The sequence below is a fragment of the Protopterus annectens genome, chromosome 14.part0 (genome assembly GCF_019279795.1).
Source record: "Protopterus annectens isolate FY-2018-M chromosome 14.part0, PAN1.0, whole genome shotgun sequence".
Classification (NCBI taxonomy): domain Eukaryota; kingdom Metazoa; phylum Chordata; order Ceratodontiformes; family Protopteridae; genus Protopterus; species Protopterus annectens.
In genome coordinates this window covers 932,347,051-932,365,402 of record NC_056748.1, presented here as the reverse complement: position 1 = coordinate 932,365,402, position 18,352 = coordinate 932,347,051, and the positions used below count along the sequence as shown (strand labels likewise).

General features: G+C 41.5%; 1 protein-coding gene across 2 annotated transcripts in view; it reads left to right on the top strand.

Annotated features, from left to right (window-relative positions):
* ERLIN1 (ER lipid raft associated 1) overlaps positions 1-18,352 on the top strand; it is a 610,419-nt gene that overhangs the window by 239,027 nt on the left and 353,040 nt on the right. For both annotated transcript variants that reach the window (XM_044056735.1, XM_044056736.1), the window contains exon 7: positions 10,307-10,380. In XM_044056735.1, the coding sequence (XP_043912670.1) occupies positions 10,307-10,380 (74 nt within the window). The remainder of the gene's footprint in view (positions 1-10,306; positions 10,381-18,352) is intronic.

The following is an 18,352-nucleotide window of genomic DNA, read 5'->3' as shown; positions in this document are numbered from 1 at the left end:
TTCTGTAATGACCAGAGTCTCCTTCGGGATTGTCCGTTTGATCTTTTAGGAGTCTCCTGAGCTGGTCATCGTGAGATTAGTGGATCAACGTTTGGCAGCCAGAGTTATTCCCGTCCCTCCTCAGGCACCTCTCCCATCTGGAGCTGGGTTTTCATCTCCAAGGAGTCCTGCACTGTCTCTTCCTCTGACTTCCATTAGAGCTTCGGAGCCCTTTTGATGCTGTTTAGGCATCCCTATCTTGGCAACGGATGTTGCTCTGACTTCTTTGGTTCCCTCCTTGGAACCAATTTATTCTCTGGGCCATGACCTCTCCCGTCTGTTCCAAGGGTCTCAGATCAGCACTTGGTTTTTATATGGGGTTGACCTAGGCTTTCGGAATGTTGTTGGTTGCGGGTCTTTCCCCGGCTCTTGGTTTGGAGGTCAGATCTCTGAGTGGGGTGTAACCTTGGTTCCAAGGTGATCTTTCTCTGTTCCAGGCTCCAACTCCTCTTAGGGGGGTCCTGCCTTCCATGTTATGGATCGGGCTTTAGCCTCTGCAAGCTCTCAGCTGTCCCCTCCAGCATCAGAGTGTCGTAATATATTACTATACCTTCTGGTCCAGAGTTGACACCAATCTGCATGACAAGACAGCAAGCACCAAAGCTTCAAGTTACCCCTGTACAGGGCCCCTCTTCTGTGGAGTCTTCCTCAGAGATCCCCACTGAGGAACCTCCACAAAAGAAGACATGCAAGAGGAAGCACCTAGATTCTCTGGAAGAATCTGTCACTCAGGACACAGACTTTGATGAAGGGGAATGTTCCCCCTGGTCACTCCCTGGAAATGTCTCCTTCAGAGACATCCTAGAGATACTAAAGTAGAAGGGTAACTGGAAGACCCAAGGCACAACCTCAGAAGAATCGGTGCACTTGCAAGCGTTTGCTTCTCGACAGTTTACTTCCTGGGTGACTCCACCCATTGATGATCTTATTAAGCTGATCGCGCAGTGGGCTTTGAATTCTCCTGATGCTATAGATCCTTTTCCCTGGAGACCAGACAAAATTCTTTACCTGCCAGAGGACCACCAGTAGTGGGCCAAGGGTTTAGCAGTAGATGCTATGGTAGTGGCGGCTGCCATCAAAAAGGAACTTGCTGATGAGAGTCCTACTGTACATCCACGTAACAGGGAGTCTAGGACGATGGACATATTTGGAAACCAGATCTACGCTTCATCAAGTTTACATTTAAGTTCTTGAACTTTATGACTCACTTTACTAGACTCCAGAGAGATCTAATGAGGGAGTTATCAAGAAACTCTCGCTGAAGCTGTGTCTGACAAGGTGCAAGATGAGGTTGCCTCTCAGCTAACCACCCTGGAGGCTATAGTGAACTTATCCATCTGGCTCATTGCACATGCAGCTGAAGGCACGACCAAGGCAGTTGGTTCTTATGTTGCCATAAGGTGACACACCTAGATGCACTTGTGTGAATTCCTGGAGCCCTTCAGGTCTTCCTTCATCCATGTTCCTTTTGACAGATCATCTTTGTTTTGCCCCAAGGTGAAGGACACACTGGCCACATGTGAAAAGGATGGAAAGACCCTATCTGCTGTGGGCATTTGATTTTCTACTCCTCAGCAATCCTATTCCAGGAATTGAAGTGGAAAGATGTGGTTCAAGAAGTCCGAGGGACCTTTTCAGGACACACATGGTGACATCTCCCCTCGGGGCGGGGGGGGGGGGGCCTCAGATGGAAAACGCCAGCCGCAAGGCAGAGGTAGCTCGCTAAATCAGGGTAACAGAGATTCCTTGCCTGGACACCCCTTTCAGTGCTCTTGAAAGGAGGCCTGATTGCTTTCCACTGGAAGCAGTCGGGGGGGAAGACTCTCAATACACTCAACAGCCTAGTGACAAATAACGTCCAATACTTGGTTGCAGACAATCATTACCAGAAACTACCACATTACTATCACGCTTTTCCGAGGTCATTGAGAAAAATCCAAGATGTTCCACCCAATCAGAGGGATCAAGCAGTTCAAAAGCTGCTAGAAGAAAGTCATCCAAGAAGTCCTACCCGACCAGATAGGAGCCGGGTTTTACTCCAGGTTCTTTTTAGTGCCAAAGAAGACGGGGGACTGAAGGCCGATATTGGACCTCAGCCTTCTGAACAAATTTGCTCAGCAGACAAAATTCCAGATGGTCACAGTTCAGTGTATTCTTCCCTTTCTAGGGGAAAATGATTGGATGTGTGTATTATCATTTAAAAATGGACAAACACTCAAGAAGATATCTCCTCTTTCGTCTCAGGGCCAGTCATTATCAGTTCAGAGCACTGCCCTTTGGCCTCACTACAGCCCCCAGAGTGTTCAGCAAATGTGTGGCAGCAGTCACGGCTCATGTGAGACTAAACTGATTCTGGGTGTTTCCTTATCTAGACGACTGTCTCCTCACCACCCCTACCAGGCATCTACTGCTTCAAGCCACAGACTTCATCATACACTTGTTCAGTGTTCTACGCATAACAGTCAACAAAGAAAAGTCGCAGCTGTCTCCCACGCAAGATCTAGAGTTTATCAGAGTCCACTTCAACATGATCTCATGTATAGCTTCCCTTCCCCTTCACAGACCCCAAAAGATAAGTTCTCAGGTTCAGTTCATCCTAGTGAAGAACAAGGTGTCCGCTTTACTTGTCCTTCAAGCCCTAGGATCAATGGCTGCAGCCATAACTCTAGTTCCCTTGGCAAGGTTTCACATGAGGATACTTCAGTGGCTTCTTGCTTGTCAATGTTCCATTCTGATTCACTCAGTGTCTCACCCGATCTTAATAAAAGGCCGCTGCAAAAAAGGATCTATCCTGGTGGATGCAGTCGGAAGAAATTCTAATGGGTCGTCCCTTTGTTCACTTCCAGCCCAAGGCCATAGTGACTATGAATGCCAACCGGACTGGGTTGGGGGGGGGGGTATTTTCTGGGGAGAACAGTTTAAGGGGCTTGGTCACCTCAAGAGGCCAACTTGCACATCAATGTCCTGGAAATGAGAGCAGTGCAATTAGCACTGCAAACCTTTCAGTTTGTTCTTCCTCTGGGAACGGTTACAATCCAGTCAGACAACATGTCAGTGGTATGGTACATCAACAAACAGGATAGAACCAAATCCTATGCCCTTTGCCGGGAAGCCCTCAGAGTGCGGTAATGGGCGATAACTTCCACATGCTTTCTTGTGATAATGCATACCCCGGAGAGTTCCACTGTGATAGTGAACAAGTTGATCAGACACATTCTACTGTGATAGTGAACAAGTTGATCAGACACATTCTACTGCCTCACAAGTGGTCTCTCAATCCTAAACGGGCAAAAAAAATCTTTTGCCACTGGGGCCAGCCTTGCTGTGACATCTTTGCCTCTCAGATAAACAAGTGCAGCAGCTACTTTGCCCTAACCCCCCCCCCCCCACCATGGGGAGTCCCCAAGAGACTTGCTCCTTCTCGTTTGGCCCTTTGGTCTCCTTTAATCCTTCCCCTTCTTTCCCCTCATACCCCTCTTCCTAAAGAAAGCCCAAACATTGTGAAGCAAAGTGATTCTCATTGTTCTCCTTTGGTTCATGCATATTTTTGGTTCCCCTTTCTATGGCCTCACTTGATTTGCCAACCATGTATTCTGAACCCAGTTCCAGATCAGATGCCTCATTTGCAGGGATTGGTCCATCCTGATCTATTTACTCTGAAGCTCACTGCTTGGTTCCTCCAATTCCATTGGTCGCCAAGCAGAATAATATTCTTTTGGCTTCCCGCATACCTTCCACCAGGAGACTGTATTCCAGCAGTTGGAAGAGATTTTCAATTTGGGCCTCTGAAAACAATTTAGACCCCTTCTTGACACCTGTTGAAAAAGTTCTGGAATTTTTAGCTACCGTTTTTGATCAAGGTGCTTCTGCGTCCACCATTAGAGTTCAGTTAGCAGCCATTTCTAGTTTTAACAGTGGTTTTGATGACCATTCCTTAATCTCTCATTGCCTATGCAAGATTTTTCTCAAAGGTACCTTACACCTCAAACCTCCATTTAAAGATCCCTTAGCCCCCTGGGATCTAATCTTTGTTTTGCAATCCTTAGTGCTACCACCCTTTGAACCAGTGTCCATTTGCCATCTCAAATTCCTTTCCTGGAAAACACTTTCTAGTCGCCATCACTTCCGCCAGAAGAGTTTTAAAGATCCAAGTACTATGTGCAAACCCCCCCCCCCGTATACAATTTTTCATAAAGACAGTGTCTCGTTGAGAGCCAACTCTTTTGTTCATACGGTGGTCTCAGAATCTAATATTACTCAACTATTGAGTTACCAGTTTTCTTCCCCAGTTTTTCCAACAATGGTGAATATTGCTTGCATTTACTGGACGTTCATTGGCAACTATGTTTTCACCTTGACAGGACTACAGTCTAGAAAATCAGATCAATTGTTTATTTCCTTTTCTGGGCCAAAGATAATGAAGGCTGTGTTGAAAGTGTCTTTATCAAGGTGGTTGAGAGATTGCAGTACTTTCATTTATAACCATAACAACCGAAAGTTACCTGTGCCTGTTAGAGCGCATTCAACCATATCAATTTCCACTTCAGCTGTTTTCCATTCAAAAGCTTCAATGGATGAAATTTACACAGCTGTGACTTGGGCTACACCTCATACCTTTATCACCCATTACAAATTGGATATGGTCTCCAGGGGAAGAACCTCATTTGACTCTATGGTTCTCAGGAATATTCTTGCATAAGGCCACCCATGAAATAAAGTAGCTGGGGACTCTGTCCCATTCATCAAAAATGAACGAAGATTGACAACATCAGATAAAGAAGTTATACTCACCGTAACATTCCATTTGTGTTGTCAGTCTTTGTTCATTCTTGGCATTCCTCCCACCTTCCCCCCTCCTGTAGACTTCCTGGAGGATCCAACTCTTGTCCTGGGATACCGTAGGGTTTTTACCTTTCTCTGTGTGCATTCTTGCTATAGTCTGCAAACTTGGTCTGAGGTAATGAAGAGAAGGGCATTGTGGGTAGAGGCTGGTGCAAGCTGTATAACGGCCGAGCCTGTTCTGAGGATCGGAAACCCATTTGTCAAGAATAAATGAAGATCGACAACACAGATGGAATGTTCTGGTGAGTACATAACGTCTTTTTTTACAGAATTTTCACTTCTTGAGTGAGAAATCAGAAGTAGTAAGCAGACTAGTTAGCCTAGAACAAATTAACAATGTGCAGTTTCTATAGATAATCTCTTTCTTCATTTCTTTATGGTAGATGTATAGGAAGGATGATTTCAAGGTTGAAGTTTGCACAAGTAAAAGTTTAAAATGAGACAAGAAATGTGTAGGAGTTAGTGGGGATTATGAAGGTAGAGGTGATTGGTGATCAGGTGTGGGCATGTTCTGACAGTTACAGATCTAAGTGGAAGAAAGGTGTTTGTGTAGGGAAGTTTTTTAAAAAGTACAAAGTTTTGGATAGACCTAATATGTAGTGGGAGATAGTTCCAGATTCTAGCTACAGAGAAAGACTAGAGTAGTTGTCCAGCTGGTAAATAATGTTTATGAAATAATAGGAGTTGCTGTTGTTACACATATGTATACACACACACACACACACACACATATATATATATATATATATATATATATATATATATATATGTATATATGTGTGTGTGTGTGTGTGTGTATATATATATATATATATATATGTACATATACACACACACATATATATATATATATATATATATAAACACACACACACACACACACACACGCATATATATATGTGTGTGTGTGTGTGTGTGTGTGTGTGTGTGTGTGTGTGTGTGTGTGTGTGTATGTATGTGTGTGTACACATTTATTTACACACCCTCAGACGTGTACCCGTATGTCTTTTTTTTTTTTTTTTTTTTTCAGTTTTACATATGACTTTAAAAAAAATCAGTAGTTACTCTGCACGATATGTAGTTATTTTGTGTATGTATGTATGTATATACGTATGTAATAGTTACCACCCATCTACTGTAACCCAATAGCTCCTTTCTTGACCATTTCAGCTGTATCCCATCACCATGCAGCAGGACTTCTGTGAGGCTAGAAACTAAATAGTTATCCATGAGACTGAAGACTCAAGTTGAGTGAGACTGGGAGTTGTCATACTGCAGATGGCTAATCAATATCTCTAACTTGAGAAATGACATGTAATGATAGTGTGTAGAATGTACATCTGTGTACCATGCGCTGGACATCCGTCATTCTACATTCAACTTTAGATGTCCTGCTGTGAGGTAGCTGGCCTGCACTACAAATTGTGCGTGCTGTGACTTAACACTCAAACGCATACACATGTGTCTAATGAGAGATTTGGTTATCAGCTGCTGCATCCTAAACACATGGCCAGTCTTCCCTTTGTCCAGTCCCAAACCTGGATCACATATGTTTTACTATAAACTCTGCTTTGAAAGACCTTTTTTTTTTCTTTAACATGGTTGGTTTAAAATTAGGAGATGTTTGGAACCCTGATTGTGACCCAGGAGACCCAGGTTTGTGTTCCAAGCTTACTCCTCTGAAGAATAGGCCATAAGTGTGGGGCAAGCGCTGTTTTGCTGTTAGGGCTGCAGCCCATAGTGGTGACTCAGAAGGCACTGGTCTTAGTGTAGTGTAAGAATGCAGTGGCAGATTTTCATAGCTATCCTTCATGGAAGTCATAGTGATGACTTACCTGCCTTACTTACCATACCTGCCGTTAAGGAGGAGCTATCAGTAGGGCATAATCAAAAACGTCCAAACATCCACGAATGACGACTTGCCTGTGCTTAACTTTTACCCTTGCTTGTAACATCTATAGCCACTGGTGAAACAGATGAGTGAGGAACGGGTTTGACTGAGTATGGAACATGTACTTGTTGAAAGCAGAGAAATTACATAAGGGAAGCAAACTTGGATGTGTGATTTGTTAGACCTGTATTTATTGAAAGACTGTGGGCATTTCAGAAATGTTTTGTCCAACTATGTGCAAACCATGTAGTACATAACATCTGAAGGGAGAGAGCAAAATCCTGTCAACAACTGACACATCTTTTTGTTTCAGGAGGGTTATTCCAAACTGACAAATATTGGTAGTAGTCACTTGTGGTTGTATGCAGAGAAAATGGTGGTGGTGCTTATGCCTAATAGTAAAATGCTGTAGTAGAATGGAGGCTGCATTTTGATTATTAACATACAGTCTTGTTTCTAGCTTCACCTTTGTATGTGATTATTTCTTTGTAACTATCTCTTTGTGCATTAATATTATTAATATGGAAATTTTGTCCCAAACTAATCAGTGTTGACTGGTAGGCATGTCTTTATAAATTTTTCAATAACATTTTTAAAATTACAAATTTCAGAAAACATTATAATCTATATATTGACTAAATAGCAGGTATTTAGATAACTCAGAGGGACTCTCACAGTGTAATACTTGGCAGGAAGTGGATTCCTTCTGTAAAGAATCAAGGTAAAAACAACTGGAAAATCAGCATTCTAGAGATAAAGGCCATACATAAAGCAGCTACATAATATGGAAATGACATTTTAAGTTTTTGTTTTGGGTGTATAACAAAGGCTGAAATGGAAAAAAAAAAACAAACATTAAAAAAATGTGAAGGATGGCAAATAAAAAATGTATGTGCTTGTCTTGCTTATCTTTTAGTGTACAAGCCTGGTGTTGCTATAACTTGGAAGAATTTGTAAAAGTTGTGTTTCTGTCAAGTGTACGAGTCTTAGTCCTCGTCAGTAGAGATCTGATGATAAAGACTAGAGAATGAGTGGACTGAGTCTATTTCTGTAGGCAGCTACTTTTATAATAGTGGTACATTATATTGTTAAATGAAGGAGATGCCCACTTGAATGGAGTTTACTCGAGATGTAGCAAAAATTTTAAAGGCTTCAAAATGAATGTGCAGATGAAGTTAATTGTAGTCCATTTTTTTATAGCAAAGAGGTTTAAATAAAGTTAGAGATAAGAATAAACAAGTTTTTTAAATGGTGCATTGTGAATAAAATGTATAGTTTGCAGAATAAGATGGATGAAGAAGAGATATTAATTAATGTTAAATAGTATTGTAGACTTCATGCCGAAACATGGGTATTGTATAGATGTGTACTGTTGTCACACTTGGGAAGAACCTTCCATAAGAAAAGAGCAGGTGTGTAAATAGAGAAATAGTAAGTCAGGGAACTGTCATTGTGCGTTTTGGGAGTGGAAATGTTACATTGCTGCATTGTCTCCTGGTACTACTCAGCAGCACCATTTTGTTTGTTTTTTTTAATTATATTCTTCTGATGATAATGCTTTAGAACTTTGTGACCTCTCTTTGGAAATCCTTTGTGTGTTGCAGTGAAACTTTCTCAGCTTTGTTTCCATGTGGCTGCCTACCTTCTTACTGGTCTTTAGGCTGGACACAACTAATCTCTGAATCCTCACTTGTGGATGGGTTTGAAAAGTATTGAAGCTTAGACTTCACCTTCTTCAAGGTTACAGTATCTCAAGAGTATGTTCCCCTGCTGTAAGGCATAGCAGTCTCAAAGTTAATATTAGCTGGGGTGTGAAGGACACAGCTACCCACATGGGGATGCATGTAGGTGATTCCCCCCGTAACAATTATTTCAAAGGAGTAAAAGCAGGTTTTGGAATTTACTGTTTTATGTTTGAATTTTAATGTTAAATCTTTGAAAGCACAGGCTTGAGTCCCTCAAATGTGATACAGAGATGCTGTAGTAATTATCTTCAACAGATTTGAGCTATGCTATCCCTGTACCATATGGTAAGGTGATTTTGAACCTGAACCTTGTAAGGGAAAGCTGCTTTCTTATGTTCTTTTCAAGACTTCCACTGGCGTTACAGAATGTTGTGAAGCTGAAATGTTTTGTAATTATCAACGGCATCTCGTCCTTATAACTGTGTTCTTTCTGAAGTCGCGCTGATATGAAAATGCATTTAGAGTCTCATCCATATTTTTGACTATAACCTTGTATCCCAGCAATTTGAGGATCAGCAGTCAAATCTGCCTAACTTGCCAAAGTCCCTGAGAGCAACTTTGTTATGAAGGCCGCCAAGATTGACCAATGGTTATTTTATTGGCATTTGTAAAATTTCTTTTAGTAAGTCTGCACCAGTCCATCCTCCTCACTAAGTTTGCTGTGTAGAGGAAATGGCATCCCTCCACCCACTTCCTACTTGACATGGATTAAGGAAATGGTTTCATTTTTTTTTTGTACATAAAGATAACATTACCATTTGTCCTTAGTTGTGCATTCTTAATTTACTGTGTGTTATTCCTGCTCATAGGATGCTAGATGAGAAGAACTCAAATAGGTACCACTTGATGAGTTGTCATACAAGTAGGTGAACTGTTCCTGAAAGTTAGAGGTATATGCAACTTTTCTATACATACTAATATAGTTTTAATGCTGTGAAAAAATAGCACTTTTAGTCTCTCAATTTCTTTGCTTAAGAATTCTGGACAAAGCTAAAAATAACATGCTTTACATCAACATACCTTTTCTGAATAGTAAGGAGGATGAAATTAATGCATTACATTATTTGACTGGCTGACAGTTATCTTCAAAAATATGAGGCAAAATCAAAAATGTTTATAAAGTCAGGGACAGAGGTGTGCTGTCACCTTACTGACTTTTGTCTGTCGGCCTTTCCCATTTAGGGGTCGCCACAGCGGAACTCCGGTCCGCTAATGATTGGCAGTGGATTTTTACGGTGCAGAGTTGCCAGCCTGACACCCAACCTTCAAAGAAGGCACACCCATTCACGCACGCACCTACTGCATGTCTTTAAATGTGACTTGACCACAGGGAGGACATGTAGACTGCACACAGAAGGTGCTCCAGCCAAGAATTGAATGGGAGAACCTCTTGCTGTGAGGCAACATCGCTAACCGCTGCACCACCGCGGCCTTCGTGCTGTCACCTTACTGACGAAAGACGATAATCGTTCTTTTCTGACAACTTCCTCTGAATTCAAGCTTTAACCAAAAAGAAGAGATTGCCTAGCATTGTCTTACTCAAGGATAATGTTTTTTGGTACGGATTCTTGCTAAGCAAAGCTGTGGCTTGATTTGATGTTTAATGGAAGGTACCTACTAAGCACTCCTGACTTGTGTATTTGATTATGTAGTCCAGATTCTATTTTGCTTGTGACAGTTCTAAGTACATTGCCAAATAGTATGAAACACTACTGTGTATTTATTTCAGCTTAAGAGAAATGTTTTGGATGTGAATTTAACTAATGTTTTGTTTTTATCACTAATACAGATATAATAGATGAAAATCTTAAACAGGCTTTGCAGAAAGATCTGAATGTCATGGCCCCTGGACTTACAATTCAGGTAAGCCTATATTAGACAGTTTTGTCTTGTAATGCATTTTTTATGAAATGGGACACTTGTGCAATATGAATGTTTGATAATTCACATTCCTTGTGTTATTTTAATTTGTATTTTACATTTTTACATGCTTGATTGATTTAGTATTAAAAACATTTTAACTTAAAGGAAACTCCATTCTGAATCTTAATTGCAACTTGAAGATTCGATGTTGTCAGATTTTCGTCTGATTCAACACATGGATTTGTCAGATCCAATCTGATTTGACCTCTGCACCATCTCTGAAGCTTCACAGATCCAGGGCTTTGACCCATACCCTACCTATAATTTCCTCCACTCCACCTTAGTAGCTCAGATTTTGTTTGCTACCTAAAGCATCGGACATGTTCTACGATGATCCTTCATCAAAAGTGTATCCTTTGTGGCTTCTAGCTGTAATTCTGCTACAGTCAGCTCTCCTACCAAGAGACTTCTCTCCAGTTTTCTTTGAGTATATTAAAAAAAAAAAAAAAAAAAAAAAAAAAACTTGGATATTTCTTTTTCTTAGCAATGGTTATTTGTTTTGATAGATTTTCATATAGGTAGCTTTAGATTGTTTAAAATTTTTGGTGTGCCCTAATTTACATCCTTGCATTGTATTTTCCTGTGTTTCTGTATTGCTGGCTGTGCCTTTGTGTTTCTAGAATGCCTTGAGAGTCACTGATTTAAAAAGTGTGATGAATGCGAGCACAAAATCCCCCCTGAAAATCTGCATTCTTTGCACATCTGTTGCTTGGGCACTGCCCATCTAGAGACAAACTGTGAAATATGCCTCTTTTTGCACTAGACCTCTCCAGGCTCAAAGGGAAAAGCTTACTGTGAAAGGCCTTCTTCCTCCACAGGCAGGGTCTTCTCTTTCAGTAGCCTCCTATTCATTTATTTCTGCCACCCTAGCCAAGAAGTGGTACAAAGCCAAAAACAAGGACAAAGACGAGCAAAAAGAGAGGTGCGAAGGAAAGACTGGAAAAGGAGAAGAGAGAAAAAGAAAAGTTGAAAAGTCTAGGATGTGTTCTCTGGATCCCACTGCTTCGGTCAGTCTGGGTCCCAAAGCTCAAAGGAGATTGGGTAAGTCAGTTTGTTGGACATGACCCCCCCATCCCACTCTGCTTCAGCTCTTCCCAGAACAGGTGAGTCCAAGATTACATTCGCTAGTAATACAGGACACGATATTCGAGACCGCCCTCAGTGGCTTCTCCTGTTAGATCATCCAGAAGCCTTACTGAGCAAGATGTTGATAGAATGACATGCCTGGGTGTGCCTTTGTGACCTCGTGAATGGCTTTAAGATGTGCTTTATTACTGCCCTGTTAAATGGTTCCACACATTTTGGACCAAAGGTAAGAGACCCACTAACCAGAAGTCAACAAGATGGTAAAACTCTGTGCATTGGAAATCAATTTTTCACCCCACAAAGGACCTCCTCTAGGAATCAGAAGGGTGGAAAGATGTGGCTCTGCAAATCACTGGGCTATTATCAGGGCACACCTTCTCATAGCAGAGGAGGATGTAAGGCTAATGAATGTCACCCAAGAGGCAGAGGCGGACCACACAATAAGGGCTTTCATGATCCTTTCACCGAGAAGCCCTACCAGCCCTCCTTTTAGGTTGCCCACCCGCTGCACTCTGGAGACAGTTGGGGGTGCTTATCCATGCACCCATAAGCCTGACAAAATATAACAGATTTCTGGGTGCTAAACATAATTGAGCAGTCTTTGGAAATTCCCTTTTCATTTCCTCCAATAAAAAAGAAGAAAGTTCCTGGTGTTCTACCCAGCCAGTGGAAACCTGCAGCAGAAATATCCAAGCTGCTAGAAAGAGTCATCCAGCCAGTCTCCAATGATCAGAGCCTGGAGTCTGTACAAGTTTCTTTTTAGCACCCAAGGACATGGGACGTTAGACCCATTCTAGATCCAAGTCATCTAAATCAGTTTGTAAAACAGACAAAATTCCAGATGGTCATGATTCAGTCCATATTGCCTCTTTTGAGGAAGGGCAATTGGATGTGCTCCATAGAGCTCTAGGAGACCTGCTGTCATATAAAGACAGGGAAGCATTCCAGATTTCTCCATTTCTGGCTTGGAGCCAGTTTTTACCATTTCAGAGCTCTGCTCATCCCCCAGGGTGTTTTTCAAGATAATGGCAGTGGTTGCAGCATGTCTGCGTCTGCTAGGGATCCAAGTTTCCCATATCTCAATGATTGGCTCCTCACTGCTACCTCCATGCATCTGCTGTTACATCACGTGTCTTCTGCTCCGCCAAATGCAAAATCTAGGAATCACAGTAAATAGAATTCATTGGATACTACCTGGACTCAGCATTGCAAATTGCCAAATTACCTCACTTCAGAGTGCTGTCCGTGCATCTGACAGTGACAAAGGTACTTCAGCATCCTATACCCTCAGCAAGGTTAATTATGTGACTTTGTCTAATGGCCTCCTCCATGATTTTACTGGTTCCAGTAGCCAGGTTTTACAGGAGTACTCCAATGGGCCCTTTCTATGCAATGGTCTCAAAACATTCATCCATTAAATACCAAAATTCGCTGTACTGAAATAAATATACAGAGATCGTATCAGATGGTGAATAACATCTCTGTCAGTTACAAAAGGTTGTTCTTGTCACACGGCTCCACCACTGACTGTCATAACTAGAGACGGCTCCCTTCAAGGGTAGGGGGCATTTTGAAAGGAGAATGGCCCCAGGTTCTTAGTCGCATGTAGAGGCCAGTATTCACATTATTGTCTTGGAGATGAGTGCAGTCATTCTAGTGTTGCAGGCATTTTGGGTTGTTCTCCCAAAAGATGTGATTTCCATTAATTAGAACAACATGGCAGTAACCTGGTACATAGACAGTCAAGAAGAAACCGCTCGTACCCTGTTCTTTAGAAAGTTAGTTAGTGATGTTTGTGCACTGATTTCTGACCGCACTGTGCATTTTAGGGACATCCAGTGTGTTAATGGGAAAATTGAGCAGCACTATCTTAATAACTGACAAATGGACTCTCATTCAAACAGTAGCAGCTTTGAATTTCCATCACTGGGGCCAGTCTGGCTGTGACCTTTTTACTTCCTACTTTAACAACAAATGCAGCTATTACTTTGCCCTGATCCTTCCACATGAACAGTCACTGAGGGACACTGGTCCACAACTGGCCCCCAGGTCAAATTTATGCATTTCTCCTGTTACCCCTAATGAACAAATTCATCTAGAAAGCAAGAAACTGAATGTCAGAGTGATCCTCATTGCTCCTTTCTGGACCCAACAAGCATGTTCCCTTTCCTATGGCCTCTACTAGTATAGCCACCATGGTTGTTGGATCAATATCTAAATCTCTTGACTCACCTGGCCAGACTGCCTCCTCTGGACCAGAAATCCATGAAACTAACCTTTTGGTTCCTCCTGACTTTGACCAGAGAAGCCAAGCTTCCAGTATCTGTTGTTCATATTATTTCATCCTCTCAGAAGGAGTCCTCAAAAAAGGTTTATCATTGCAAATATAGGTATAAAAGGTTTCTAATCTGGGCCATGTCAAAAGTAATAGCTCCATTTTCTGCTTCCATCCATTCCATATTGGAGTTTCTGTTTGAGTTCTTCTATACTGGTTCCAGTTTATCCACTTTCAAATTGAAATGCTGCGATTCCATATTTCCACATAGGTCAGGATGATACCTCTGTAGCATTGCCTTTTTGAGGGTAACTTTCCTCCTACAACTACCAGTCAGAGACCTAGTTCCTCCATAGACTGTTACTATTTTTCTCCAAGCATTAACTCAACCACCCTTTAAACCAGCAGCATAAGCAGATTTAAAGTTCCTCTCTTGGAAGATAATTGTTCTTGTGTTTCTTACATTAGCCAGGTGAATTTCAGAGTTTACAGGTTTTTCTTGTAAACCTCCCTTACCTGACTTTCCACAAAGACAGAGTTTCCTTGAATTGTGCATCCTTCCTTCCTAAAGTGGCTTCAGAAACCAGTTTAAACCAATCAACCTAGTACTGTGTTTTACCAGATTCTGAAACAAAGGTGAATGTATCTTGCACATGTTGGATGTTCATCGCAAAGTCAGGTTTACATTCATAGAATGAAGCACTTCGGGAAGTCTGATCCATTGTTTACTGCCTTTTTCTAGATCTAAAATGAGCAAAGCAGATTCTAAGGCTGCAGTTTCGGGATGGTTGTCAAATTGTGTTTCTTTTGTGTACACTAAAAAAGGTCTATTCCTACCATCAAAGCCCAAAGCTCATTTTACAAGAGCAGTAGCCACTGCAACATCCTTTATGAATAGACTTCCCATTGATGATATTTGTGCTGCTGCAACCTGGTCAACAGTTCACACCTTTATGTCTCGTTATAAATTGGCTGTACAGTCTAGATATGTTCATACTTTGGTTCCATTACTCTCAGGAATGTCCTTCCTTGATACCACCCAGGCAAAAACAGCTTGGGAATCTGTTACATGTGTTGAATAGGATAAAAATAGACACATCGGATATGAAAATTAGGTACTTGCCATAAAGATAGATCTGTGTTGTCGGATTTTTGCCTGGTTCAACCTCCCTCCTTCCAAATCATCACCTATTGACTTTTGTTGACAGAATGGATTTTACTTTCTCCCTGTCTGTAAACTGTACCTGTCCAACCTCTTAGAACAAAATAATCTGGGCAATACCATAAATAATGGGGGACAAAGGCCCAAATATAGGGACACTTTTTAAATATTCCCCTTACAAACTTAGAAAGCTGATAGAATAACAGGTTTTTCATTAGCATGGATTTTCTAAAGGGTATGAATTCTGAAACCTATGTGTCTGTCATTATTTTCTGACTTCAACCATCAATGCTTTACCAACAATTTGCCAGAAAACCACAATTTTATGAGAAACAGACTAAAAACACGAGGCAGAAATTTGGACATTCTGTGAAAATCTGAATGGCTGGATCCGATCAGATCTGACAACCCCATGTGTTGAACTGGATGAAAATCGGACAGCACAGGTCTACCGTTATAGTAAGTACAGAACTTTCATTTCTTTGCTGTATTAATGTATTAGAATCTATTTTATGTTGTGTGAATTGTCAGTTTTCCAGTGTGACAGTCAAGGTATTCATTGTTTTTCATTTTTTGTTGTCTTGCTGCATAAATGCACTTTTGTCCACATGAAATGACACAGCTGTATCATAAGAAATTATTTTTCCTCTCTGCTTAGATACAGTGGCAGGTATTATTTACTGTCATTTTAAATTTCCTCTGTAAGCACTGATAATGTTAGATTTTTACAGTTTTCATAATGCATATATATCTTTATATCTGATATTTGTCATGCCAAAAAGTTAGTACATTAGTGGAAAACTAAGTATTTCATACTGATCTTAATTTTCAACATGAAGATGGATAAAACCACTTCACAGGCCAAAAATGAGAATATTTAAGCAAATTGTTATTTAGTATAGTAGTACATCTCAGACCTGTTCTTATGAAGATTTCTTCAGTAGTTAACTCTTTTGAATTTAGATGTTGACATGTGCTTTATGGCACTTTACTAACGTCAGCAAGACTTGGTCTGAGGTGTGGACAGTGACTTTAGCCTTCATCTTGCAGGCAGAGTTAAAGAGAGAGATTCCTTTCTAAAACAAAATGAGATTTGAACAGGGGAACTCACAGAGTCTTCATAGGAGACATGAGTATGCAATATTCTTTAAGGCAAAAATCTTGCACACAGTAAACTCTGACACCAAAATTATCAGCAGTGCATGACACCTCACCAAGACCATCACAGTACACACAATCCATCATATGCTCAGGTCCTAAAGATTACCTTGACTAAACCTCCAAAATGCAACACAAGCACAAAGCACACTTAACAAGTTAAGCTTACCACCTCAAATAGCACTAGGAATCCCAAAGTCATGTATGCTGAACCCAAAAGGCAGGTATCAACCCAACCATACATTTTAGTTTTAAGAGACTCATTTGCAAGACATACAGATGTGCCTGTTACCAGGCTGAGCAAGGAAAGAGTGACAGTTAGTTGCTTGTCTGGTGCCAAGATCTGCTGAAATACAAATACTGGTATGATTCTGTCATAGTACATGTGGGTGTTAATGACGTCAGATGTACCTTCCTGGACTGTACGAAGAGAGAAAATGATGTACCGTTCAAACTATTGCTCCAGACAGGTGTAAGCCTAGCATTAAGCACCATTCTACCTTCTGCAAGGATGATCCCACAATATGAGCAAAAAATAATTTAACTCAGTAATTGGCTAAGTTTTTGTTGTCATTGGAAGGGGGTCCTATGTTTGTAAGCCTGGGAGGATATGATCGAGAGACCTTGCCTGCATCTGTCTCCTTGAGTGTTGATTATTAGCAAAGACATTGTCCACCCCATTGCGTCTCTCTGAGCAATGCCTCTCTTATAAACCAATCAACATAAAGACTCAAGCAAAGGAAATGGGAATGTGTTACTGATTTAATTCTGGCAGCTGTAGACATCTGTGTAATGACAGACGTGGTTTAAAACAGCAGAGAACACTGCGACTGTGCCATGCCATACACACATCTAGACCAGCTGCTGTCCAAGAAGGGAAAAAAAGGATGCAGGTGACTCGGTCGTCTTCTGGAAGTGACTTGCATCAAGGCAGGTAAAGTAGCCTGATGCATTTATAGGTTCATAGGTAGTACTAGGCTATCGGCCCAAGGGCCTAAGTAAGCCTAACCAACAAGGTTCCCTGGCTTACGCCACCCAAGAGAGTTAATTTCCTGTCCCCCTGTCGAGCAGAGCCACAGAAGTGATCCCCGGGGTGTATTTCCTATTTCCCATCAACTCATCAAGATTTTTCTTGAAGAGTGCTAATGAGGAACTTTGCTTGACATAGATGGATAGCTTCTTCCAGAGTATAGGAAATCTCTGGGACATGAATCTATCCCTCCAGCATGTCCCATTTATTGTGGTGACAAGGTTTTGGTCCCTAGAGCGTGTATCTCGCAGGGATTGGGATTTCCTAAGGGGTAGCATGTCCCAACAGCTCTGGATTTAACATAGCTTTATATGTTAGGCAGAGATCTCCTCGGAGTAGGTGATATACTACAGAATAAAGCTGTAATTTTTTGTGACGGTCAGTGTAGGGCATCTATTTGAGGTCAGTAATCTTCTTTGTGAGGTACTTCTGTGGCCTTTCCAGCTGCTGCAGATGTCTTGTGAGGTGCATTCCAAAAGGGGCATTGTACACTGTTATGGGTCTAAAGAGTGCCGAGTAGAAGGGAACAATTACCTATTTTTTCCTGGATGAGAACCCTTTTGTGTATGAGGTGTGCCACATAGAAGAATTTCCTGACTACTGTGGCAATGTGATTATCAAAGGAGAGACTACTGTCCACCTGAGTCCCAAGGTCTCTTATCACACATTTGGCATTAAGCAGACTGCCGTTTATGTGGTAGTTCATGGGTACAGTTTTTACTAAAGGGGATGACCATGCACTTTTTGGCGTTGAGCTTGAGGCCATGCCTCTGACACCAGGCATCTGTCTCAGTGAGGCCCTTCTGTAGGATGCCCACACCATTTGGGGACTCAGCTATGGCTCCTAGATGTTCATAGTGTTACACTGCTGCAGTCATTACACTTGGGTTATCCTGCCATCAGGCGGTTCCCCAGCCGGCCTGAGTTCCAAAGTCTTGGTCTGGTGTCGGTTGCTGTCAGCTCCTCCCTGACGTCAGTGTGACAGGGGTATATAAGATGCAGCCAATGCAATTTTCTTCCGTCTTTCTTGCCGTGCGGTGCCCGAAGCAAAAGCAGTTCGCAAGTGCTGGTCGGCCGACTCCTGAGATTTTCATTTTGAATCCAGAACCTAAGTCTTCTACAAAGCTAAGTACCCCATTGGGGAAACTTTTTCTTGCCTCAGACCGATGTCAGTAAAAGTTAATAACTGTATTTCTTGTGG